Genomic DNA, 26,526 nt, shown 5'->3' with positions numbered 1-26,526 from the left:
TTGTATTATACAATATACAAATATTGATACTCTACAATTATCCTGTACTCCACAGTTTAAAATATATACTGTACAAGACAATTTATTGTCACAATTTAAAAGTGGTCGAAATTAAGGAAAATATAAAGCCTGAAACTGCTGTGAATGAATCTACAGAGTACAGAAAAAAATGTATTTACAGCCTAAAAAAGAACAAATAATGGTTGATACTAATGAATCAAAGAAAGCCAAAGCTTTCTGGCATTCATTCGTCTCAAACGACGAGTTACTCTTTCTCCTTTCGATTTTTTGTTTGGACTGGCGGTTTTTCGGTTTTAGCCTCGCAAACATTATTTTCCGCTCCCTCCTGAATCAAAGCCTCGTGGCCTAAGTTTTAAGTAGAGAGTTTAACGACTGCTGGAAATTTCCACGCGTTGAAAGCCTTCCACAATATATTTACTGTAGTGTAAAGTTGTATACTTGTACATATTATAGACCGCAAAACGGGACGCAGTATACATCAAATTAATCATCTCCTTCTTTCGAGATTTAAATGCTTGACTCTACAATTTCAGAATTAGATATAATTCTAAGATTATCATGAACAGCACTAACTTCAGCTAACACCAACCGGGCTTTCACCCGGAAATATAATGTTGATACCCCAGCGCTCCGTCGTGTATGCTTCGAATCCAAACATGGCCGTTCTGCAGGATCTTAATGAAGACGACGACAAATCCAAAACCTTCACGAGTTATATTCGACAGAAACGTGTTCAGCAAAGTGCCCCACCCTCGCTTAAGAGTGCTCCGCCCCATATACGAGGGCGGGTCAGGCTGCAGGATCAATTCAAGTGTGTATTTTTGCAAATAATTTTTGGTACAGGCGGTGGATAAAAAACCCTACTATTTCTATACAAAATTGTATATGCAGGGTGTTCCAGGAAACATGACAGTTNTTGTTTAATACCAAAGAGAATTATAATAATACTTAAGAACATATTATAATAAAATTAATTTCAAAGTAAAATATATATTAGTAAAAGATTTTATTGAACGAAAAAAAATGCAGAAACTCTTTATAATATCTATTACAGTATAAGGAAGAAGACATTCCAAATTATTTACCAGCTGTCATGTTTCGTGGGACACCCTGTATATGCATTGATGTATGAATTTGACACAGTTTTATATCAATTTCTTGAGACAGGAACATCAGATAGAACTTTGATGGGTCGCGATCAAGAGCTAAAGTGACTAGCTTTTAGCGTAAACCCCCTTTAATTTTTCCTTTACAGTCCCTTTAAATAATAGTTTGAAATAATAAACTCAATTTTGAAATAAAATTTATTTTTTAAGTGTGCCATAAACTATGTAGGGAACGGACATCCTGTACATATGTTATCATAGATTAATTAAAATAAAAAATAGGACACTAGATGTCGTTTTTTCAAGATTTGGATGAAACTCGTTCACATAACACTGAGGCCAAAGCCCACAGGCGTTCGGCGCAGTCGGCTTAGAACAGACTTTCATTGTCTTGTAATTCTAAGCCGACTGACCGTAACTCCTCTGTGCTTCTTCCTCATGGTAATTGTGAACGAGTTTCATCAAAATCTTGAAAAGACGACATAATTAATCTATGAAAGTTATATTTTTTACTTTTTTATTATCTTTATTAACTTATAATTCTACATTTTATTCTAGTCCTGGAAGCGCTGGATCATTGAATAAATCTAGAAATGGATCAATTCGATCCGAGGTAATGATATTAGATTAAACTTTCTCTGCACCAGTAACTTTAACTTTAAACAAATTTAATGTTTCTTACCTGTGTGTTTCAAGACGGATATTTTGATATTCATTTATTTGATGAAATTTTTTTTAAAGCTTACATTTAAATATTTGTGATTTTATCACGCAAAAAGGACAAAAATCTGAATAAGTTAGAAAATTACAAAAAAAGACAAAAATCTGAATAAGTTAGGAAATTACAAAAAAAAAGACAAAAATCTGAATAAGTTAGAAAATTACAAAAAAAGACAAAATTCTGAATAAGTTAGGAAATTACAAAAAAAAAGACAAAAATCTGAATAAGTTAGAAAATTACAAAAAAAGACAAAAATATGAATCAGTTAGGAAATTACAAAAAAAATCTAATTTTTTTCCTCAAAATGGGTCAAAGAAAACTTTAGAAAAAAATAAGAATTAAAGACATTATTTAGTATTTTCAGCTATTTTAAAATACACAAAAAAAACTTTAGGAATAAAAACACAACAAAGGCATTTTTACCAGACCGGAATGATCTGATACTTTATTCAAAATATTTAAATTTAAATAGTTTAATTATAAAATTACATAATAATGATTCCCAAAATATTTCAGAATGGGGATGAAGCCATTCATCATTTCCCTGGCGAAGGACAAATATGGGTATTTTAATATTTTGATATTTTTAAAGTTCATTTTAGTCTAGTGCATGTTATTGATTTAGGACACTTTTCAAATATATCTAGGTTGAGGAGTCCAAGGGAAACCAGATGAAACCGTACACATTTAATGTCGTCTTTGAACCTGAGGCTACCCAGGAGGATATTATTGAGCACAGTGGCATAACCAGGTACTTTTTTACAGTAGTATAGCCATTAGCTAGGTAATTTTTACAAAAGTACTTTTTTAAAGTGATGAAACAAGGTATTTTTTATATACACCGTGGTATAACAAAGTAATTTTTTGCACAGTGGAATAACCAGATAATTTTTTACACAGAGTATACAAATTTGCTTTTTAGCACAGTAGTATAAAAATAATTTTTTTACTCAGTGGTATAAGGTACTTTATTACTCTGTGCTATAACAAAGTACTTTATTACACAGTTGTATAACCAGGAACTTTTTACACGGTTGTATAACCAGATACTTTTTTACTCACTAGTTACAAACTGGTATAAACAGGCAATTTTTTACACACTGGAATAACCAGGTATTGTTTTACACAGTGGTTTAACCAGGTTAACAGCTTGATTTAAATCAAAATTTAAATCGAAAGTCGTCTTCATTGTTTTGATATAATCGCCTTCCACTTTATAACCAGTTTTTTTTGCTGAGTGGTACCAGGTTCTTTTACACACTGGTATAACCAGGTTATTTGTACACAGTGGTATAACTATTGGTACTAATTTTCCATGATGGTGTAACCAGGTATTTTAAAACTCAGTGGGACATAATCTATAATAATAATAATCTATTGTTTTTAAAATTTTAATAATTCTTTTGATTATTTTAAGCTTTACGAAAACTTAATATTAAAATGATTTATTTAATAATTGCTAACCTAAGTTTATTGATATTTGATTAGTTGGTTTGTATCGACCAACTAGTCTCTAATATATTATTGATCAATGAATAAGGAATTAGCTAAGCTGCTAAATTTGATTAACTATCTACTGATTAATTTACGTTATATGTTAAATGCCATTAATGGCGAAATGTTTGTGTAAAGATTTTTGAATAATTTATTTGACTGTATCATACTCCAAAAATACTGATTTATTAATTGATTAATTAATTAATTGATGATTGAACTGTGTATGTATAATATTAGATATAGGAATAGATGGATTCTATACGACTGTATTCTTCTTTCAACCGATATATTGATTGATTTTTTAATTCATTGATGGATTGGTTGATTGGTTGATTGTCTTGGTAGATAGATATAGGGTTCTAATCGACTGTATTTTGTACAGATCTATTGAATGATTTATTGATTTGTTGATTAATTGATTATTTGGTTAGGTTAATAGATATGGGAATAGATGGATTCTCTACCACTGTACTCTTCTTTCAACCGATATATTGATTGATTGATTAATTGATTAGGTTAATAGATATGGGATTAGATGGATTCTCTACCACTGTATTCTTCTTTCAACCGATATATTGATTGATTGATTAATTGATTAGGTTAATAGATATGGGAATAGATGGATTCTCTACCACTGTATTTTGCTATGGACAGACTGGGAGTGGGAAAACACACACACTGACCGGACCCCCACATCTAGTAAGTCTTTAGAAATACAAACAGGGTGTCCCACCTCTAGTAAGTTTTTAGAAATACTAACAGGGTGTCCCACATCTAGTAAGTCTTTAGAAATACAAACAGGGTGTCCCACCTCTAGTAAGTTTTTAGAAATACTAACAGGGTGTCCCACCTCTAGTAAGTTTTTAGAAATACTAACAGGGTGTCCCACATCTATTGGAAAACAACCGGCCCCCAATAACCATTAAGGTTTTAGAAATACATACAAAGTGTCCCAAATCGTATTGGATTAAAGAATAAGTTCGTATAAACACACACACTGAACGGACCCCCACGGGCCCATATTCTAGTAAGCTTTAAGAAATACATACAGGGTGTCCCACATAATGTTGGATTAAGTAAAAGCATAGATGACGATGTCAAATATAGAAAAGCGGACATTTTTGGTAAGCTGTAATTAAATTGTAATAAGACCTCTTTATTTCATGCATAGTATGTGGGACACCCTGTAAGGTGATTACAGGATGATTAGGCGATCCACCGCAATTAGAACACGTAATAAAACATAAAAATCAAACGAGTTTTGGACTAATATTTGTTAAGCCTTGCTAGACGAAGTTTGCTTACAAAAAAATTGCAATTTAAAATGTTTTATTCAAAGTATTTACCCTATGTAGCCTGACGCGTACATACTGGTTTACTGCCTGGCTTCCTGGAGGGGGGGGGGTCAATTTGACCCTCCCCCCCCCCTCTTTTTCTTATTTGTGAAACAAATTTATAACATTGATACGTTTTTGGATAGTCCTTGCCCTTGGGCTCTATTCGCAATAAATCCAAATATTTATTGCGAAATCTAGTTAAAAAGCAAAAATGTGAGAAAAAAATTATACATTTTTGATAAGCCCTTGACCCACCGAATTCAAATGTGTAAAAATATTTGCAAAATTTGTAAAACCAAAATGTGTAAAAATGTGCAAATTCTATTTTAAGGTGTCTTTTCAAAAATCTGTGCAAAACTTCTTTGCAAAAATTGTGCGATCTGCTTGCTTTTGTTATAGGCTTTCCACGGAGCTATAAAATGTTGAAATCCAATGACCGGAAGTAGGTCTAATATAGATTTAATCTGGTAAAGGTAAAATAAGGCATTTAGGCAGTATGCCTGAGGACTTAGGCAATTTTAAAATTCCAGCTTTTAGCCTCAAGTAAGTTAGTTAAAAAAGCCAGAAAATTCGAGCTCCATAGCTCAAATATTTTTAAAGTTATCGCTAGAAATTTATGGGGGGGCAAATATACCCCCCCCCCGGCCAGATAGGGTTAACAGGCGACAAAGCTTTCTTCTTTGTTGTTTTCAAAGGTTTGGACGAATTGAGAACCAAGGGGGGGGGGGGTTAAGGGGAATTATTATGAAAACAAAAAATAATTACCGGATAGAATGCCCTACTTTTTAGTTGAACCCTTTTTCCCAATTACAATTCGATATCCTCTCCATTTATAAAAACTTTGTCATTAGTTTGTAAAAAAACACGGCATATCAAACATGTCAACTGTCAAAAAAAAAAAAACAATCTTTTGTAACTTTTTGTTCACGAATTTCGAAATTATTCATTAATATTTTACATTCTTAAAGTCATGGTGCTTACAAAAATTGATTAGATAGGAGAACCTATTTACCAATTCTTTAAAAGAAACTATTTACCATTTCTTTAGAAGAAACTATTTACCATTTCTTTAGGAGAAACTCTTTACCATTTCTTTAGAAGAAACTCTTTACCATTTCTTTAGGAGAAACTATTTACCATTGTTTTTGGAGAAACTATTCACCATTTCTTTAGAAGAAACTATTTACCATTTCTTTAGGAGAAATTATTTACCATTGTTTTTGGAGAAACTATTCACCATTTCTTTAGAAGAAACTATTTACCATTTCTTTAGAAGAAACTATTTACCAATTCTTTAGAAGAAACTATTTACCATTTCTTTAGGAGAAACTATTTACCATTTCTTTAGAAGAAACTATTTACCAATTCTTTAGAAGAAACTATTTACCATTTCTTTAGAAGAAACTATTTACCATTTCTTTAGGAGAAACTATTTACCAATTCTCGCAGGAATCCGGCTAAGGTATAGATAAACCCCTGTAGATGTCCAAAGTTGTAGATAAATCTCTTAGAAATCCCAAAATAAATATCTTGTATAAAAAGCATTCTATATATTTATCCTAAAATGAATAAAATTCCTGTAAAAATCTTCAAAGATAAATCAGTCTACACGGCTACCCACGAAAAATGAGACGATCCCAAGTTTATATGAAGTCTTCTAAGAATGGTCCTTAAATGGATTATTTAATGATTTGGCAAAAAAGAAAGAAGTTTATTTTTATAGCAAGGAATTCTAAATATAAATTCAGTACGGAAATTTCTGAAGTCTCATCCTTTTTGGGTAACACTGTATGTAAATATTTTAATTGTACATTTATTTTGGTAAATGTCCTAATATGTCCTAATATGTCCTAATTTGTCCTAATATATACCTGCAACAGACCCAAGATGTAAATAACCCCTTAAAGGACTGATAGCTTTCATCACACTATAATTCTTCTAATTCTTCCATACTTTACGACTTGTTGACCATTGATATTTCAAACTAGAACCTAATAGCCAAAGTTTTTAATATCAAAGGTTTACACCATCTGGTTGCAAAGACATATAGATTAGAAAATTATAGTTTGTGGAGTATGTTCAGTTACTTTCGTAAAATGTACATTAAACCCTTTAAACGTAGCTTCAATTCAATTTTAGTTTTGATGCTCAAACCTTTAATGAATGTTGCTTTAAAAGCATGGAAAACTGAGCTTAATGCAGAATCATTGAAGTGCTCTTCTGCATCTCATTGATAGAAACAGATATAATTGTTCGAACCATGAATGTTACAAATATGTAGATAAACTTAATCAATAAGTTTGATTCTATTGACTGCGTATATTCTAAAGTGTTTCAAGCAACTATATCTACAGTATTTAATGATCCAACGTTTTTTCATTTTTAAAATATTTAAAAATAATTTTTTTACTGTAATTTTAAACCCATTTTATGCTTATTTTTGTACAAAAATCATAAAGAAGTACCACCTATATTTTTGTAAATAAAACTGCATGCTATCATTCTAAAAATGTATACATAGAAAACTTCTAAAAATTAAATACCTTGGTAAAATATCATAACAATAAAACAAAAAGTGAAGTTTTATTTAGAAATTGTGTCAATTAAGGAAAGGAATGTTGTAGATATAGCTAAGTAATTATATAAATATAGACTAAAAAGGGGGGTATACAATTTCTATGATTAACCATAACCCCCCAAAAAAAAATTAAATGTATAAATATTTTTTATTTAAAATTGTTTCGAGGATCTGAGGACTTATTTTAAGGAATGTTTCTGTCCCTGATTTATTTAAAGTTCAATGAACTTGTATAAATATAAAAATTAAATGCAAACCTGGCCCACAATGTCTGCTGACAGGAAATGAGAAAATAAATGAACTTTAATAAATAACATTAGTCAAGTCAACAATTGAAAAAGGAATTTATTATAAACTTTATTTTTACATCAGTCAATGTACTTTAATAAAAAGCATTAAAGGGAATGCGACGTAATCTAAAGCTATCCCCGTTAAAGCGTTGTATGACCGATTTATTTAAATATTTATCTTAACTATAAATTTTAAGAGATACAGTCGGTTTTCTCTCTTTAAAAATGTTAAATTTTGCAATTTTCTCTCACATGTAAACCTGCCAGTTAGTAGAGAAGCAGAAACTAAAGATTATCAATTTTCAGACAAAAGACCCAAACTGTCTTTGTAATTTTGTTAAGTCCAGGCACCCTTACAAATTGGGATTTAAACACGCGTTGAATAAAGGGCTACTTTAAATTACGTCGATTGTCCCTTTAAATAGACTTATCTTTGCAACCTGATGGTGTAAATCTTCAAACTGAGACTATTTGATCTAAAAAAATTGATTGTTTGAAATATTTAAGGTCTACAACATTTTGTTGCAAAGATATAGGGATTAGATAATCAGAGTTTGTGGAAAATAATCATTTCCTTTAGACCAACTTCTCTCTCGTCTCTGCTTTAGAAATTTTCGATTCGCTGATTTAATTCTAATGCACATGAATTTTACTATAGAAAGGGATCATTCAATTGGCGTACTGTCCAGTTCTACCTTACATAGTTTGTAATTGATACATATGGCATACTTGATAAAAAGACGGCCCGGTACTTAAAATGAACAGTTTACAGTGGATCTTTACAAATGGAAATATATACATTTATCAACTCTTAGATAAAGATTTATTATACTGGTGTGAATTGTTGTTTTACTTATTTTAAAATCTAAAAATAGGTTTAAGGATATCTGTAAAAATAAAATGATAAATGAAGCATGTTTGTAAAATATAAATGTAAATTCTTTTTGTTAAAAAAGTTTTGAACATTTCATGTATATTAAATTTTTGGTATACTTGGAAAAAAATATTTTGTAAACCCTCACTGGGATGTTTCTTCTTTGTTTTTCTTAAAATTTTTATTTTTTCTATTCGTAGCATATTTCTGTGGACAAGAATATGATGAATAAAGACCATGGGTTGGTTTTTAGAAGTTTTATCTATCTTTTTCAACAGCTAGGTAAGAAAAAGCATATATGTGTCGCAAACTATTCTTAAATTTTATGATTTTTACATTTTTAATGCTTTGAATGTAATCAAAGTTTAAAATATCACTATCAGGATGAAATAATATAGGGGTAAGCAAGGAGATGTTGAATAGAAGGAAGGGGCGATAGGGTTTCCGTACACTTTGCTGTGACGTTTTTGGACGTTTTTGCGTAACAACAATAACAAAGGCAGCCGATCTAATGTAAACAAACATGAGGCAGTAAACTGTGAAAGTAGTATTATCTTGTTAAAAAAGATTAAAAAAGTTAAGGATCTTAGTTTTTATACGAAAAGGACCTTATTACAGAGACATTTTCAATCAAATTCAAGGTTATCCAGCCCCGCTCACCTAGATGTCTGTTTATCATTTGTGTTATTGTTTACAATCTTTATTATTGTTGTTACGCAAAAACTAGTTCTCCAGCAGTCCAAAAACGTCACAGCAAAGTGTACGGAAACCCTATCGCCCCCTCCTTCTATTCAATATTTCCTTGGGGGTAAAAATATAACAGGTTGCGGTGAGTTCAAAGTAATAAGTTGTTTTGTAGAAAAATTTCACTTTTATATTATTTTAGAAAGCAGAAAGGACGATGCAACGTTCGTGATAAAAGCGTCATATTTAGAAATATATAATGAAAAGGTAAAAAAATACCGTAAAAATTGACAACAAAAAAACGTTTATTTTCTAACAATGAGTGATCTGGAGTCAGTGACAGCCCCCCCCCCCTCCGTCCTAAAATTGCCCGACTTTATATGAAAATCTGTCTTAGCCGCGGCGCTCGGCCCCCTAATCTGTCCAACCACCGCGCCCTTGCCTGTCCAAGCCGCAGCGCTCGGTTTATAAATTGTCTCAACTTATCCTAACCCTCAAATAATATATGAAATCTTGCAACGTAGCATACAGAACGGCAGTTCTAGGATGGATCCAAAAAACATTGATAGAAATTATTAAATCGAATGAGATCGAAAAGGAGATTTTTTATAATCGAACCTAAAGTATATCTTAGTCGATTAACAATCTAATATTATAAATGTACACTTTTATTCACTTATCAACTTGTAAACTAAAATATGCAATTGCATTCTCACGCAAAAAGCTATTATAATTGAATCTACTACTCTATCAAAATTCTTAATAGAAACAAACATTTTGAAGCTTTGAAATCTTCATACACAGTGCTGCAAAAAGTATAAAGGGTTCTAATGTGAACAACTTTATCTAAAGCTAATAATCTAAGTTGTATAGCTTTCTTACTTGGAGTTCAATATTTACAGTTTTAATATTCTATAATTAAGGCGGTGTCATGAAACACACAATATACATTCCACAATATTATTGATTTAGGACCCTTTGCCTTCAACACTCATTAATATATTAATATATAAAAAATTAGTTTTAAGCAACATATCATATATGTCAATCAGCCTTCACGTAGGAAAGTACAAATGTTTAAAAGTTTTAAGAATAGATAAAATAATGCATTTTTTTAAGCTTGCCTTACATAAAAAGATAAAGAACTATTTGCAATATATGTATATTTGACAAAATCTAAAATTTTATATTTTTAAAAATTCAGGTTTTGGATCTTTTAAATCCTGGTGTAAAGAAATCCAACCTATCTGTCAGGTAACAAACAACATTCAATTCATGCTGAAAGGGATGTCAATGTAACTTTCAAGCGATCTCTCATTTCATGATGGGCGTGGTCAATTCACAACGGTACCCTTTAAAACTCGTCTTCTTATAGCTTGAAAAGTATTTAATTCTTACAATTTCCGAAACTGTTTCTAAAACCTAAATGCGAAAGTCACGTGAAAGAGAAACCAAAATTGAAATTTATCAATTTCCAAAGAGAAGATGATGAATGTTACACGGAATCTTGATCAGGCAATGCCTTTAAAGGTTCTGATCACGTAGAACTAACTACAACAAAGTGTATCCTGTCTGTATCGGAATATTTTCAGTCATACTTGGATCTCTTATTCTTAGTCCGTCAAAACTAGCGTGAGAGACCTTATTATGTGCTTAAATAGCTAGATTAAAAACATTGCCCAGCAAAAAAGCATGAAATGGTAAACCATGAAATTGTTTATTTAATGGGGAAACAGGGTTCTAAATTCGACACTTATTAAACCAGGACCTCTAGTTTATCGTGCCATGTGAATCGGACATGCTGGACCAGATATAATTGACTGACTTGAAATCACAGTTCTTGAAACCTATCTAAGTAAAGGAAATCGCAAGGGGTTTAACGCACTGCCATCTAAGAAAGTCAGGGATCAGGAATGCTTTGCTAAAGGAATTGAGTCTTTGCCACAAACTCTGATTTTCGAATCCCTATATCTTTGGATTCCAGCGTCGTAAACCTTTGACATTTCAAACTATGACTTTTGTTAGATCAAATAATATAAGTTTGAAATATCAAAGGTTTACGACATTGGGTTTCAAAGATAATGTGATTAGAAATGTAACCGCCCCCTCCCTTTCCCCCTTCCCTCAGTAACGAAATAACGAAAGAACGAAATAGCTCGAAATAACGAAATAGCTCGAAATAACTAAATAGCTTGAAATAACGAAATAGCTTGAAATTTGCACGAAAAACATTGAAATTTCGTGCAATTTTTACTCGAAACGTAAGAAAGTCTTTGCGCAATTTTTGCTTGATTTCGTGCTAAAAATTTCGACTGAAAACCCTGGCTCTGGCTCTAGGGGGGCCTAGTTGGGTGCATGTCTAGGGGGCACAGGGGTAACGCCCCCACTACGCCCCTGTACACTATAAATATATATCTAGGAGGGTTTAAAGAATCGGGCTATTGGAACCCATAATATGAACGAGCACAGTAGTAGAAGTCATACCATTCTTACAGTCCATATACATAGTGAAGAGAAAGCCTCAAGTGATGATAACAAGGTACTTTTTTATATTTTTAATAACACTGTGGTCGCCAGAATAAAATGGAATTCGAAAACATCCTGTTTTTAATCAATGTGTAATCACTGCTAATTTTTTATGTTTAATAGTGATCAATTTACCTTAAAAGTTTAAGAAATATATGTTTCTGCATTCATAATTATTTTTGGAATAGTACAGTCCCACAATCATTAATCATACGAATTAATCAATCAATTGCAGCTTGCGGAATCAAATCACACGGTACGAAGAGATCATAACCTTTACACTCAAAAGTGATAAGAATGATAAAATATTATGTTTATTTTCAAATTGATGAACAATTCCTTTAAAGGGATCATAAGCGTGTATTTAAGTGAGCCTCCATGTAAAGATTACAATGTCCAATTCACAGGGGCATCCTTGAAACCTTTATCTGATCAATATTATGGAAGATATTTTCGTTTGTTGCAGGTTTAAACATGTTTAACTAATTCCTTTATGGTTTCTACCATGTAGAAACGCGTAATTCTTTTTTTTAAGAGAAACCACAATTGAACAAAATCAGCTTTCCGAATTGTAAAAATGGATATAGGGGAACCGTTATAGTGAATCGTACATTGTCATCTTTGACTATTTCAGGGAGTCTATATTACCCGGCATGGGAAGATAAATTTTGTTGATTTGGCGGGAAGTGAGATGACAAAGAAAACTAAAAGTGAAGGGAAGACACTGGAGGAAGCAAACAATATAAATAAGAGTTTAATGGTCCTCGGTAGGTCTTTTATTATTATTATTATCATTATTATTATTATTATTATTATAATTATTATTATTATTTTATCTATTATTATTAAATAGTTTAAATAAAGGATATTTTGCACAAAATAATTATATGTTAAATCAAAGATTCTTGAAAAACAGATTCAGTCTTTTTTATTTTAAACAAAATGGACTTGATAAAGGTCATTTTTAAGTTCCATCTTATAAGTTATTATTTTTTAACAAACCTTAAATTGCTTAATTGCTTAAATGTTTGAAAAATATTATTGATTCTTTGTAGGCTACTGTATTGCACAGCTGAGCTCTTCTAAAAGAAATGATAAAGGACAACATATCCCGTACAGGGATAGTAAACTTACTAAACTACTAGCTGATAGCTTAGCAGGGAACGGGGTCACTTTAATGGTAGGTTCCTTCACTTTAATGGTAGGTTCCTTCACTTTAATTTTAGGTTCTTTGACTTTAATGGTAGGTTCCTTCACTTTAATGGTAGGTTCCTTCACTTTAATGGTAGGTTCCTTCACTTTAATGGTAGGTTCCTTCACTTTAATGGTAGGTTCCTTCACTTTAATGTTAGGTACATTTGATTTTAATGACTAGCTTTTACTGAAAAGTTAGCTATATTGTCATTTATCAAAAAAAGATTATTTCTAAAAAACTTAATCTTACCTCATAATTTGTGACCAATGCAATCCCTTGAATCTGATTTATGCTCAGATAGCCTGTTTATCCCCAGCTAATATCAATATTCAATTATTTGTTCAGATAGCCTGTGTATGCCCAGCTAATATCAATATATTGTTTAGATAGCCAGAGCCTGTGTATCCACTGCTAATATCAATATATTGTTCAGATAGCCTGTGTATCCACTGCTAATATCAATATATTGTTCAGATAGCCTGTGTATCCCCAGATAATATCAATATATTGTTCAGATAGCCTGTGTATCCCCAGCTAAATCCAATATGTCTGAGAGTTCTAACACTCTACGGTATGCAGCACGTGCCAAACGGATAAAAACCAAACCTGTTGTTGTTATGGTAAGCTTAATTTTTTATAATAAAATAATTTCTACGTTTTTCTTACAAGTATGTTTTTATCTATCTAAACACATGGTTTCCCACAAATATTTAGAATTTAATATCGACATTATAATCTTTAATTTTAGTTTTCTGCCTTAAACTTTAATGAATCAAATCTATTGTCTGCATGTGGCCGAGGAAAGGGAAATGACTGATCAATTACGTACAATCGTCTCTGAAGTTTTATCCTTTCTGGGGAATCCTGTATCTTTCTCCTGGTCACTGTATAAATATAAGTTTTCAGAAAAGCTATCTCTAATCTATATTATCGTTTTCAATGAAAATTTCTTAGGTTTTGTGTTAAATTGCTAATGGCATTAAAAACACACAAAAAGTTAAATTTCCTTCACTTATATTTTTGTTGATCTATTGTGAATGTATTGTCTTTTTTATTTTATTTTATTGATATAAATACAATCTAAATGTTTGACAGAGGAAAAAGTTAAAAGGTTTTACACAAAAAGTTTTGAATTAATTATTCATAATGTTCAACTCTATAAAAACCCTAAATAAGGTCGAATAATCAACTGTTGGTTGAAAACTCCAATTATTTTTACATCAAATATATATTTAATTTATTGTTCAATAAAAATAAACAGATAAAAATCCTCATACACAATGTTTCATGGACCAATCTTCAGTGAGGTCTGCTGTTTGCATATTTTCAGGAAAGAGTTGGCGGATTAGTGTTATTTAAATTTTTAAATTCAAATAACACTAATCCGCCAACTCTTTTCTGAAGATACGCAAACAGAAAAAATACATCACATATATAAATTTCTTTATTCAGTCATACTTTTTATTCTAAAATTTGTTCAATATTATTGTGTACGGCATTTTCAAGAAGTAAATTGGTAGATCAAGCAAAAAGAGAAAAATATTTAGTTGTACTACACCTCATTTGTCCTACATATCACATGTCCTATCGTTTATTTGTCCTACAAGGAGTAAAAACAGCATTTGTCACTAGTCCCCCATTTAAGTATATCTTAACCCAGCCCCAACTTAAAAATTTAAGCTTAGTGAAAATATTTTAGGAAAAATGATGTTTTTTATCTCTGTTTAAAATTATCAAAGAGTCAAGCTCTGCAAATTAGAAAATATTTTGCCCTTTTTTATGGGTCAATACTGTTTTAAAAAACGATTAGAATCCGGAAGTAGCCAGTTTTGAGCCTCTGAAAAATGGAAAAATTACTATATATTTTGTTTTATCAAGAGACATGTTTTGATTGATTACACAGTTTGAATACAATGTGTTACAAATATCCCTCTCCTTCTACTTGACTTGGAATATATCGGACCTGTTTAACAACCATTTGCATTCTAGAAATTTCTTTAACTTTAATCGTTAAGTTTAAAAAATTCGAAATTGAAATGAATAGTCTAGGGAACATACTGTATTAATGTACTCTACTGCATATAATTTGTGAACATTTACATGATTTGTACACTTTGAACTCCCTTTCAGACTGAAAGGGACTGAAAAAAATCATACCGAGAGATTCTTTAAATTCCCCTCTAATATATATTCTATGAGTTTATGCCCCCAACTGTAAAGTGAACATATATATTTAATCCTAAAACTAATCAGTAACTAATTTTGTATAATCTTTAAGAACCCTTACGCAATTTTTAGTGTTTTAGGTATCCAGAAAATGTTGCTTAATCTTTTAAGACTCCAAGCATTTTGTTTATATTTAGGGCCCCCGAGAAGCATTTCGTTTGTGTTTAGGACCCCCGAGAAGCATTTTGTTGTGTTTAGGACCCCCTAGAAGTATTTTGTTTGTGTTTAGGACCCCCGAGAAGCACTTATAGTTTCGTTAAAGAGGGAGGTGGCAATAATGCAACAAGAGAATGACCATTTACGTCAGGTTTGTATAGTTTTTACAATTAGGGGGAAATAATAGACTTTCTAATAATAAATATAGGAAATAAGTTGCTTTGAGCTCGACTTACAGAAATGAGGAAGAAAAAAAGAAAGGAATTGAATTTTTGCAAAAAACTCAAATTTTCTAATCCCTATATCTTTGCAACCTGATGGTGTAAAGCTTTCATATTTCATACAAAGATTACTTTATCTAATATAATTCATAGCTTGAAATGTCTAAGGTCTACTAAATTGGGCTGCAGAGATATATATAGAGATTAGAAAAATTAAAGAAAAAACTCAATTCCTTTAAATAACATTTTGTTTAATAGTAAAAAAAATATGTTTTATTTTCAAAACAAAAGTTAAAAATTGTTATGATTGTTCGCAATATATCATTTTATAGTTGGAGGGATATGGGGTTGGGGGGAGAGGATGAAAAAGATATTTTGATTTTTAATAGATTTCAAATTTATTAATCCTTTCATTTTTCAGCTTGTAGAGTTAGCTGAATCAGATTCTAATTCCCAAAGCTTTACACCAGATATTAGACAGGTGAATCAAAAATATAATTTAAAGGGAGTGTTCGCGAAAAATGAAAGGGGGTATAGGCTTAATGCGATAAAAAAGCGCTTTTGATCGCTTCTAATCTTACTTCTAATTGTTGCGTCTATAAGGAGAAAATTGTTAAAAACGACTAATACCGAAGAACGTAGTATCCATACAAATTCAGAAAGATGCAACATACCACTCAAATTTTACATAATTCAATTAGTTCTAATTAGTTGTATATAGTTGATTTTTCATAATATGTTTTGATTTTATTTTTTAAAATAACATTTAGCTTCCAACTTGTTTTCGAACATTCCTGGAAAATATTAAAATGTCGTCTTCATTACCAAAAATCCTCGAAACAGGAATAAATGTTTTTATAAGTAACTCTCAGATCATAACAATTAAAACATATTATGAAAAATCAACTATATACAAATGTGGTTACTTTGAAAAAAATTTTACAGTAAGAGAAATCTCTGAAATAGCTAGACGACTTTTAGACTCAAGTTATGACCTTACCTTAAACAGTCCATTGAGCGTGAGACATAGCACTTGAAGTGAAGTGCAAACAGACCCATTTCACGAAACTAGTGATTAATAAGTGTATGGTAAAACTATTTGCTCTGTAAAAACATCAAATACACTTAAGTTTTGCTATATAATCGTTTTATTTCTCATTGTTTTCTGGTCTTCACCATAGATAAAGAAATTTAGTAATGGAAATATGTAATGTAGATAATAACAGATAATATAGCAACAAAAACGCTATGTCAAGTTTTTTTTAAACACGGTTATCTACAAATAAAGATGGGATACCTGATGTCGATCTGAATCTCCATGTTTACTAAGATCTGACAACTAAAGTTTATTTACAAAGAATGAAATATAAATGTGGTCTGTTCATTTTTGTTTCATTCTTCAACTCAAAATTAGGAGATTATTTTTTGTTCAGTTATTTATATTTTAGAAATAAGATTTCTAATTATTACTGTTCATTATCTACATTATTGTCTATCAATTATTATTTAGGTCTATTTAATTTGACTAAGGAAGTTATTCTAAAGTAAATTTTATGTAAAATGGAAATTTTACATGTTTTCAATGATAGCTTCTCTTTTCAAAGAGCTATTGAAGAGAATAAAATTTACTGAAGTCTCGATTGAAGTGACTGTGAAATACTCTATGTTTTTATAACGTGAGACCCAAAAACTTTGGAATAAGAAGGCAATTTCAAGACTTCAAGGCTAAATTATAATTTAAAATTAACATAAAACACAGAAATTTTACATTATGCACAGACTCAGTTCACTTTATTAGTAAATTTTGAAGCTAATGGTAAAACTATCTGCTCTAACAGCATTAAATACACATTATAATACGTACGTCTTCCTATTCAACAGTTTTAAGGGTTTCACTGTAGTTTATGAAAATGATAAATTTTAGCAAATTGTGATGAATGGCGGAGGACTTGGACTTGGTGGACCAGCTGATGGAAGAGGTAAGATGAAATCTATTTATGATATGGGTGCGTCATATTTTCAACAATGTGAACAATTGATCAATTAATGCGTTTTAAAAATATGATTCTGCTTAAGATTGTATAAACGTACAGAAATTTTATAAATATATATCATTTTATAACTTTATAACTTTATAACTTATATTATTATAAAAATAAAGAATCAGTATAAGAATAGACGAATGAACACATTCTCAGTATAAAAAGTGTAAATTTGTGTAGTAAAAATTAATTTCGGGGACCTCCTTTTCTTAATTAAAATTTGAATTATGAAATTTTCTAAGATTTTCTAATTTTATTAAAATTCCCATTTTAAATGTTTTAATACTAATTATTTTCTCTGAAATTAGAACTTAAAAATTTAAGTCATTAGTCATAGTAAAATATACAATAAACTCTAAAAGGATTTTATATCATTTCCCCCCCCCCTTTCTCCGCTGAAACATTTTTTTTACTGAATTTTCTGTATATAATGTTATATAAAGTAGAAAAATTATGATAATGAACTTCATGGTTTTTACGATAAAATGATTGTAAGAATAGTATGAATAATATAACCTTGTTTAGCTATGGTTTCCTGCAATGTATTTAATAATATAACAAGATATTACAATTAAGCAATATTCACCGAAGGTCAAAGAAAACTTTTCATGAATATATTCTATACAAAGTGTCGTTAACCTTGCAATGCAGTTTACAAAAGGAGAAACAAGCCCATAGCAAGAAAATAAGGAATTACGACTCGAGTCAAAGTTTTTAAATCGCGGGCTCAGAAAATCTGCAGAAAATCTTTTTGAGTGAGAAACTAAAATAATGAGAAAATAGAAACTAATAATTGAACAAGATTACTTATTTTCTATGACAAGATTAATTTTTATTTTCTCAATCATTTCCTAAACAACTAATCAGTTGAATGTAGAATTTTGTTTACATTTTTTGTTGTTGCTATTTAATAATTTAAAAAAACCAATTCTGAAAACTTATCCACCCAAAAGTACGATTTTGAACGTCGACTTTGCACTCAAACTCAGGATTTACAGACCTTTAAAAAGTTTTGTATGTCTCAAATGAATCCTTAAGAATTTGTTCACAACACTGCATACTCAGTTCAACTACCTTACATAGCCGGTCTGTCCCTTTAAGAAATAAATCTAAACCATTCGTGTGGGGGGGGGGAGGCTATAGGGGCTTAGCCCTTCTATAAAAAGATAAAACTAATGGTTCCATTGGAGAACGTTATGTTTAATATTTCAGCCCCCCCTAGCCTGGAAACATTCCTGTATACACCCTTGATCGTAGATGCACATTACTAATTTATTCCATATTTCTGCAAGAGCCTACATATTAAGTTTAAAAAATTGCTCTTTTATACAGACACTAAATTCTTTTTTATAAGCAGCTCTAATTCATAATAATGTTTAGCGACCCCTGCGACAAAGAAAAAGATCGACAAGAAGAGATTGAACGAGCTTGACTCCAGTACCCTGGTGGAGCTCATCAAGGACTACATGGTGGAGAACCAGGCACTCAGGAGGGAGAACAACGATCTTTTCAGGGACAACATTCTTATTTACAATCGTTGTATTGAATTTCGGAGATTTTAGGTTTTTTGTAGGGTGGGGGGGGGGGTTTATATGTAAAGAAAACAAGAGGTAATGGAAATATATTCTTTAAACCATTCCTTGGACCAGGTATAATTTGGACCCGATCGGCTCAGCCATTCTCAATCTCACGTTTATTTCGATGATTTTTGGACCTGTTTAATGCCCCACTCCCCTTTTCTCCCAATAATTGGTTTACAGTGTAGTCATCATGCATGAAATTTCAAAGATGAAAAAAAGATCTATAACAAATGATTACATGACATAGATACCTATCAAGTTTAACGCCACTGAGTATATTCAGTATCAATTGTCGTACTTATTGGGAAGTTGTGCAATAAATTATTATGTACTGTACATAAAAGAATGTCGATATAGTGTCCGGGATATGATGCTAAGAGACCAGGAACTGGTGTGTAGAGAGAACGAGAGATTACTCAGGAAACTGGAAGATGTTAATTCGTAAGCGTTAATGATAACAACAGTAATACTGATACTGATACTGATACTGATACTGATACTGATATTGATACTGATACTGATTCTGATTCTGATACTGATACTGATACTGATACTGATACTGATACTGATATTGATATTGATACTGATACTGATACTGATACTGATACTGATACTGATATTAATATTGATACTGATACTGATACTGATATTGATATTGATATTGATACTGATACTTATACTGATACAAATACTAACAGCAACTCCAATTTGAAATAGTGTTACTGATGTTGATAACGATTACAATAGTAAAAACGATTAATAAGGATAATTTAATAACGATAAATTATGATAATAATAAGAAAAGATCAAGATAATAAAACAAATTTCTATTTCCAGTGTCTGCTGCCGATCTCCAATTATTCCTGCTCGTCCGTCCTACTCCGCCGAATTGATGTCCTTGTCCTACTCTGGTTCTCTGCCCCGGTCCTCCGGCTCTGCCCCCGACTTGTCCTCTGTCCCAGACGGAGGTCCTGCCAGTCCTATTACAGATATATGGACCAACCCTCTCAATATGGAAGGTGGAACGGTAAGGGTTAATTGTTCATCATCAAAATTAGTTAAAGCTTAAAGTTTGCAAAAAAATTCTGAAGCTCACAAAAGCATTTAAAACAGGTCAATTTATGGACTTTGTATAATGTATGAAGATAAAAGTAGAGGTCGAATTTGTATTTCATCATATTTTCCGTGAAGAGAAAAGCGGAAAAAAAACATTTCAATTGTCGGACTTTAATGCAGGACTGCAGGACGCTATTTAACTTATTATCCATTTATAGTGAGGTATGCCGGGCATGCTTTATAGTGAGGTATGCAGGGCATGCTTTATAGTGAGGTATGCAGGGCATGCTTTATAGTGAGGTATGCAGGGCATGCTTTATAGTGAGGTATGCAGGGCATGCTTTATAGTGAGGTATGCAGGGCATGCTTTATAGTGAGGTATGCAGGGCATGCTTTATAGTGAGGTATGCAGGGCATGCTTTATAGTGAGGTATGCAGGGCATCCTTTATAGTGAGGTATGCAGGGCATGCTTTATAGTGAGGTATGCAGGGCATGCTTTATAGTGAGGTATGCAGGGCATGCTTTAATGGAGTCACTTGAAACTACAAAGGCAGTCATTTCGAGAACTTTTACAATTTCTTTTTTTTGGAGAATATTAGAATTATTTAACTTTTGTAATTTTTATCTCAGGATGATGAAGGAAGAAGGGTTCGTAGTTTAACTCCCTCCAGGAGTACTGGGAGTACAACTCCAACCAGGTACAGAGTAGGTTCTCCCCTCCAGAAGTACTGGGAGTACAACTCCAACCAGGTACAGAGTAGGTCCCCACCTCCAGGAGTACTGGGAGTACAACTCCAACCAGGTACAGAATAGGTCCTCCCCTCCTGGAGAACTGGGAGTACAACTCCAACCAGGTACAGAATAGGTCCCCCTCCTGGAGTACTGGAAGTACAACTCCAACCAGGTACAGAGTAGGTCCCCACCTCCAGGAGTACTGGGAGTAAAACTCCAACCAGGTACAGAATAGGTTCTTCCCTCCTGGAGTACTGGGAGTACAACTCCAACAAGGTACAGAGTAGCCTAACCCCCCCCCCCCAGTACAACTCCAACAAGGTACAGAGTAGCCTAACCCCCCCCCCCCTACAAGAGTGGGAGTACAATACCAACCAGGTATCGAGTAGTTTACCCTTTGATGACCCTGAATGCTTTGTTTTCAGCACCACGGCATTAAATAGATTGGATGCATCAATATCATGCAGTTATTTCTTTTCATGTCTTATCATGACTGGTGTCTGAGGGTGCAACAATCACCTTCCGCCCTTTACACCTATCTTTCTCATTAAATTTAAGGGCGAGGGCTTACCTTACTTATTTTTTACTCAAATGTTAAATTATAAAAATTGTCAGCTTCTCTTGCTTTAAATCAGAGATATTGTAACCTGTATTTGAATGATATACTGCACAATATCAATTGTACTATTTATTTTAAAAATTGTACTGTACTATTAAAATACTGTACTATTAAAATACTGTATTCTTTATTTTAATAGTGTATGCTCTGCCTTATTGACTTATAAATACTGTTCTTTGTTCGAATAATGTACTATAAGTATAAAAACTGTACTCATGTACTTTATTAATAAACTGCACCTTGTACACTGTACAGGAGACCGCACAGGCTACCAGACAATCTAAACAGGGAACTAGAGATGAGGAAGATTGGTTCAGGGTAGGAAATTATTTATACATAATTCTTTTAAATCACTCTTTTATCCGTATTGAAGAACACATCTAGAAACCATGCTTGTGTAAATAAGTAATTATCATATTTGTACAGAATTTGTTTTTTTAAAGAAAATTGGGAGTTTTTAGAAAATTACAAAGATACACCATGATTTTATTATGAATGGTTCAGTAATAACATCATTTCTATCTTAAGTTTCTGTAAAGAAAGTTTGTATTAACCTTTCTGCATTTTGAGGTCACATGGTCTCACACATTTTATAGAAGCAAAGCATACCAATCAATTTCTGATTCAGTTTCTTCTTATACTTTCCTTTTCAGTTGTGTGTTCACTCCCTTTTATTACTTTAAGTTTACCACTTGCAATCCACAGTTTTACTCACAACCCCTTGATCACAATTCACATGTATCGCAAATATTATAAAATTCAAGGGTTTTAAAACTTAAATAGGCAAGACAAGAATCCGAAAACGATTTCACCAACCGCTGTATAGGAATTCAAGCAGTCTTTAACCATTTATATTTGCAGCCTGATTGTGTACTGTGTAGCGTGTTAATCTTTGATTAACTAGAGTTTGTAGGGAAAATCAACTTATCTTTTAGTTTTTCTTTAAGTTCTTGTGAAATTTAGCAAATATATAAAAGTAAATTCATTGAGTATATAATTTGGAAATACGATAATCATCTCAGATTTTTGTAAAGCCTCTGTAGTCTTAATTTCAAGTTACTCTCCGCTCATGAGTGACACATTTGATTCACAATGGCGCCCTTACCACCCTAAACTAAGCTTTCGGTGAGTACTGCAGTGATCTGCAGTACTCTCACCGAAAGAATAAAGGTTTTAGTGGAGAGTGTTACAAGCTTTGTTATGAATGCTATCAATAGATTAATTTCAATTTTGGTTTTTAATAAAAGTAACTTACGGATTTCTGCTTGCATGAAAAAGGGAAAAAATCGTCAGAAACAAACACTCTACAAGCTAAATAACCCGACAATATCTTCCACATTTTTGATCAGATAAAAGTGTACAGGGTACAGTTGTGAATCTGGCATGACCACCTATAGATGGAGGGTCACTTGAAATTATGTCTTAAGTCCCTAAAAGTAAAAAAACCTTGAAAGTTTAAAAACGGACCAAAAAACAAAACCATCTCTAAAACGGCCCATAAAACAAAACCATCTTTAAAAACGGACCATAAAACAAAACCATCTGTAAATACGGACCATAAAACAAAACCGTCCCTAAAAACGGACCATATAACAAAACCTTCTCTAAAAACGGACCATAAAACAAAACTATCTCTAAAAACGGACCATAAAACAAAACCGTCTCTAAAAACGAACCATAAAACAAAACCGTCTCTAAAAACGAACCATAAAACAAAACAGTCTCTAAAAACGGGCCATAAAACAAAACCATCTTGGGCCATAAAACAAAACCATCTCTAAAAACGGACCATAAAACAAAACCATCTTTAATAACGGGCCATAAAACAAAACCATGTCTAAAAACGGACCTTAAAACATATCGTCTCTAACAACGGACCATAAAACAAAACCATCTCTAAAAACGGACCATATAACATAACCGTCTCTAACAACGGACCATAAAACAAAACCATCTCTAAAAATGGACCATATAACATAACCGTCTCTAACAACGGACCATAAAACAAAACATCTCTAAAAACGGACCATAAAAAAACTGTCTCTAAAAACGATCCTGTTTAACCTCAGAGCCCCCCAAATATCTGAGGGTTTGAGGAATAACAAGAGTGGGAAGAGTTCTGGTGAGTCTGAAGGTAGTCCAGATATTCCTCCGATCACACGTCGTAAACCTGGTCAACTCTCAGATGGATTTGTTTCTGTTCGGAGGAGGTAGGGGGAAATCAAATTTAAAGGGACTGAAGACGGAACTTTAAGTGACCCTCCATGGGGCATTTCCTATTTACAACGGTACCCTTTTAACGATTGTGATATTCCTCTTTCTTTATCGGAATTCGGCAATTGATAGAATTAAAGATAGAGAAATAAGACGATGTCTTTCTCGTGTTTACTCAGAGAGGTTGAAAGGGTTCCAATGTGAATCGGATATACCAATCTTAAAGGGAGCCCCCCCCCTTCAGTGAAAAAAATCTTGTACACACCCCTTTCAATATAAAGTTATAGATTTATTACCATTACCAAGCTTGTACATATATTCACAAAAGCAATTAGAAATGCACTCACAGTCACAAACACTGTCATGCCAAAAAAGATAATGATTTAATTTTTGTTTTATGAAACTGTTTTCCTCCAGGTCATTATCAACATCTGGTAGTATGGAGGAAAAGAACGGAAAGGATGCACGGAAAGGAAATATAAGGCGAGAGAGAGCTAAAAAATTGAAAGGTATTCCTTCTCAACATTTTGATCCTCAACCAGTTCATCATCGGACCCCTGATCTAGTTTATCATTATTGTAATCAGTGTATGCTAGAGTAATACCCCTTTCCCAGCCTCTTACCCTCGTACCCTCATCACTCCCTCTTATCTTCTCTTTCTTCTAGCTTCTAATATCTGCCCTCTTTCCTTCTTCGTTTTTCCCTCCTCTCTTCCCTTATTCTTCTTCCCTTTTTAACTTATCTTCTTCCTTTTTACTTCCTCTCGCCTCTTTTCTTCTTCTTTCTTCGTTTCTCTTTTCTTTTCCTTCTACTCTCTCCCTCCTTTCTTCCCTTCTTCTTTCTCCCTCATTTCTTCCTTTGATCTTTCCCCCTACTCCTTCTTCCCTTCTTCGCATCTTCTTTAAACGAAATATTAACCAATGATGAAGTAAAGTATTATAGGGTAACTTAATTTGTAGCTTATTATTGCATTTACTGGTTAGTTGAAGATTTAATCATTAACGTGTGTAGCATTATTTTTAGAAATATTGTTTATTTACTTGAAGTGTCAAATGTCTTTTCTTAGTCTTAACTTAAAAATCCTAAATTAATTTAAAAATTTCATTAATTATCTGGAATTTAGTATATTTCAGCGTTTATAAGCATGGCTTGGATTAAGCATTAAATGGATAAATTACGCTGTAATCTTAGAATAATGGTTTCAAGTGATCTATACATAATAGTAGAACTGAGTTCAAAACTTTTGTATATAGTCACGATAGAGTTTTGAATCTTGAGTAAGTACTTAATCTGAGAAAAGGGGGAATTACTCGTATTTGTGCGAACTCTCACCACCTTACCTTCAGATATTCAGAAGGAACGTTAATCTGTTGGCCACACAAGATATGGATGATTGAAATAAAAAAGTCTGAGGTGTTCTCAGTGGGGGGGGGGGCTGTAAGGGCTTGGCCCCCTGGATCAGTAAAATCATATTGTTTCTTTGGTTTTCTATGCTGAACCCCTCCCTGGAAAAATTCTTGAGTACGCCCATTAAAAAGAGTCTGACCTCAAGTTGGAGAACGGAGTCGGACGGAACAGATTTTTAATAAACAGTGAAATTCAGAATTTCTCTCTAACATTCCTACTTTATATATATTTATTTCAAAATAAATTCAATTACAATTTAATCATACTTTTTGTATGACATTTTCAAGTCATAATTTGTATTTATTAAAGATCAAATTTGATATGTCTATGGTTACAAACTACACATGCTTGCTTATTAAAGTATTTGAATGCTTAATGCACTTGGCTGCAGCCTCTTTTATTTGACATCTGTTAAGTTCTACAGAGTTACTCATGAAGGATTAAAATGACGACATTTTCCACGATTTAACCATAGGTTTAATCTTTTGGATTAAGTGTAAACTTTAAATGCTGAAAATTAATGTTTCATTGGCATGTGGTAAACAGTTATTTAGCAAACAAGACTAAATTAAATAATATTCAGTCGTCCCTGGGCTCCCATCCTTTGTGGGTAACTCTGTGCAGTGTAAATATATTGGAATTCAGCAGGACATTTCCATTTCTCTGGGTTCAACTTCGGCCATCAGATGTTTATTTTAAAGGATTACATACTTTTATCTTATGAAGTTTAACACAGGGTGTCATGTGAAATCCCACAAAAATTGGCCCTCGATCGGTTTAACGGGGTTCTCACCGCTTCACGGTAATCTAGAGGTTCTGGTTACAAGTCCAGCGAGTCAAAATTTTCGATCCCATTTTCACCCTTAAAATGTAGATTTTTCGTATTTTATATTTTTGTGTGGGCATTCAGACTATTTCAGTATATAAGGTCTATCTTACGCTATTTTGAACGGGTTTGAAGTGAGAGTTTAAAATATGACTGAAAATATACAGACCAGTCTAAACATCTGATATCGTAAACGCCAGGTATTGGTCTACCATTTTTGTATCTTCAAAATTGATGAAGATATTGCAAATTACAAATTTCAAATTATCTTAAAAAATTAAAAATTGTCTCAATATCTAATATCTTAGTCAATTTTTGAGATACAAGAAAAGGTCTAGACCAGTTTATGAAAAGCTCGTCAGATGTACAGCCTGTTTTTTTTTTACTTTCTTTGCAATGCATTAATCATCAGAAATCAAAGTCGTCTCTCAATTCGCATATTTATTGGGACACCCTGTATTTAGATTTTATGTAGATAGTTTTCTTAATTTTGCTTAATTTAATGTTTATTTTCTGCTTTCAGGCCAATCAAGCTCTCGGGAGCGCATCAACTAGATAGATAGATAAATATATATATTGGCACTATAAACAAACAAAAATATATATTTAACCCATCA

The 26,526-nt window shown here is 32.2% G+C and overlaps 1 protein-coding gene across 1 annotated transcript; it reads left to right on the top strand.

Moving 5' to 3' along the window:
• The first annotated feature begins 2,343 nt into the window (after positions 1–2,343).
• Positions 2,344–26,526, top strand: LOC111714914 (kinesin-like protein KIF12). The gene is made up of 22 exons (XM_023490147.1): positions 2,344–2,412; positions 2,496–2,599; positions 3,945–4,044; positions 6,106–6,144; positions 8,625–8,706; positions 9,311–9,375; positions 10,313–10,357; positions 11,528–11,647; positions 12,269–12,401; positions 12,690–12,814; positions 13,345–13,449; positions 15,285–15,362; positions 15,854–15,913; positions 17,357–17,411; positions 18,855–18,987; positions 19,412–19,495; positions 19,892–20,081; positions 20,742–20,809; positions 21,718–21,780; positions 23,532–23,672; positions 24,094–24,185; positions 26,433–26,526. The coding sequence occupies exons 1-22, from the start codon at positions 2,344–2,346 to the stop codon at positions 26,462–26,464; spliced, it is 1,983 nt and encodes a 660-aa protein (XP_023345915.1). The 3' UTR covers positions 26,465–26,526.

This window comes from Eurytemora carolleeae, unplaced genomic scaffold (assembly GCF_000591075.1).
Source record: "Eurytemora carolleeae unplaced genomic scaffold, Eaff_2.0 scaffold1653, whole genome shotgun sequence".
In the NCBI taxonomy this organism is placed as follows: Eukaryota; Metazoa; Arthropoda; class Copepoda; order Calanoida; family Temoridae; genus Eurytemora; species Eurytemora carolleeae.
This window is presented reverse-complemented; position numbering and strand designations above follow the sequence as displayed.

Bases quoted from the DNA above. Each gene is read 5' to 3' on its own strand.
- LOC111714914 (XM_023490147.1), top strand. From the start codon at position 2,344: ATGATTCCCAAAATATTTCAGAATGGGGATGAAGCCATTCATCATTTC. The intron at 9,376-10,312 runs GTAAAAAAATAC...TTAAAAATTCAG, and splicing joins TAGAAATATATAATGAAAAG to GTTTTGGATCTTTTAAATCC. The intron at 10,358-11,527 runs GTCAGGTAACAA...ATATATATCTAG, and splicing joins TAAAGAAATCCAACCTATCT to GAGGGTTTAAAGAATCGGGC.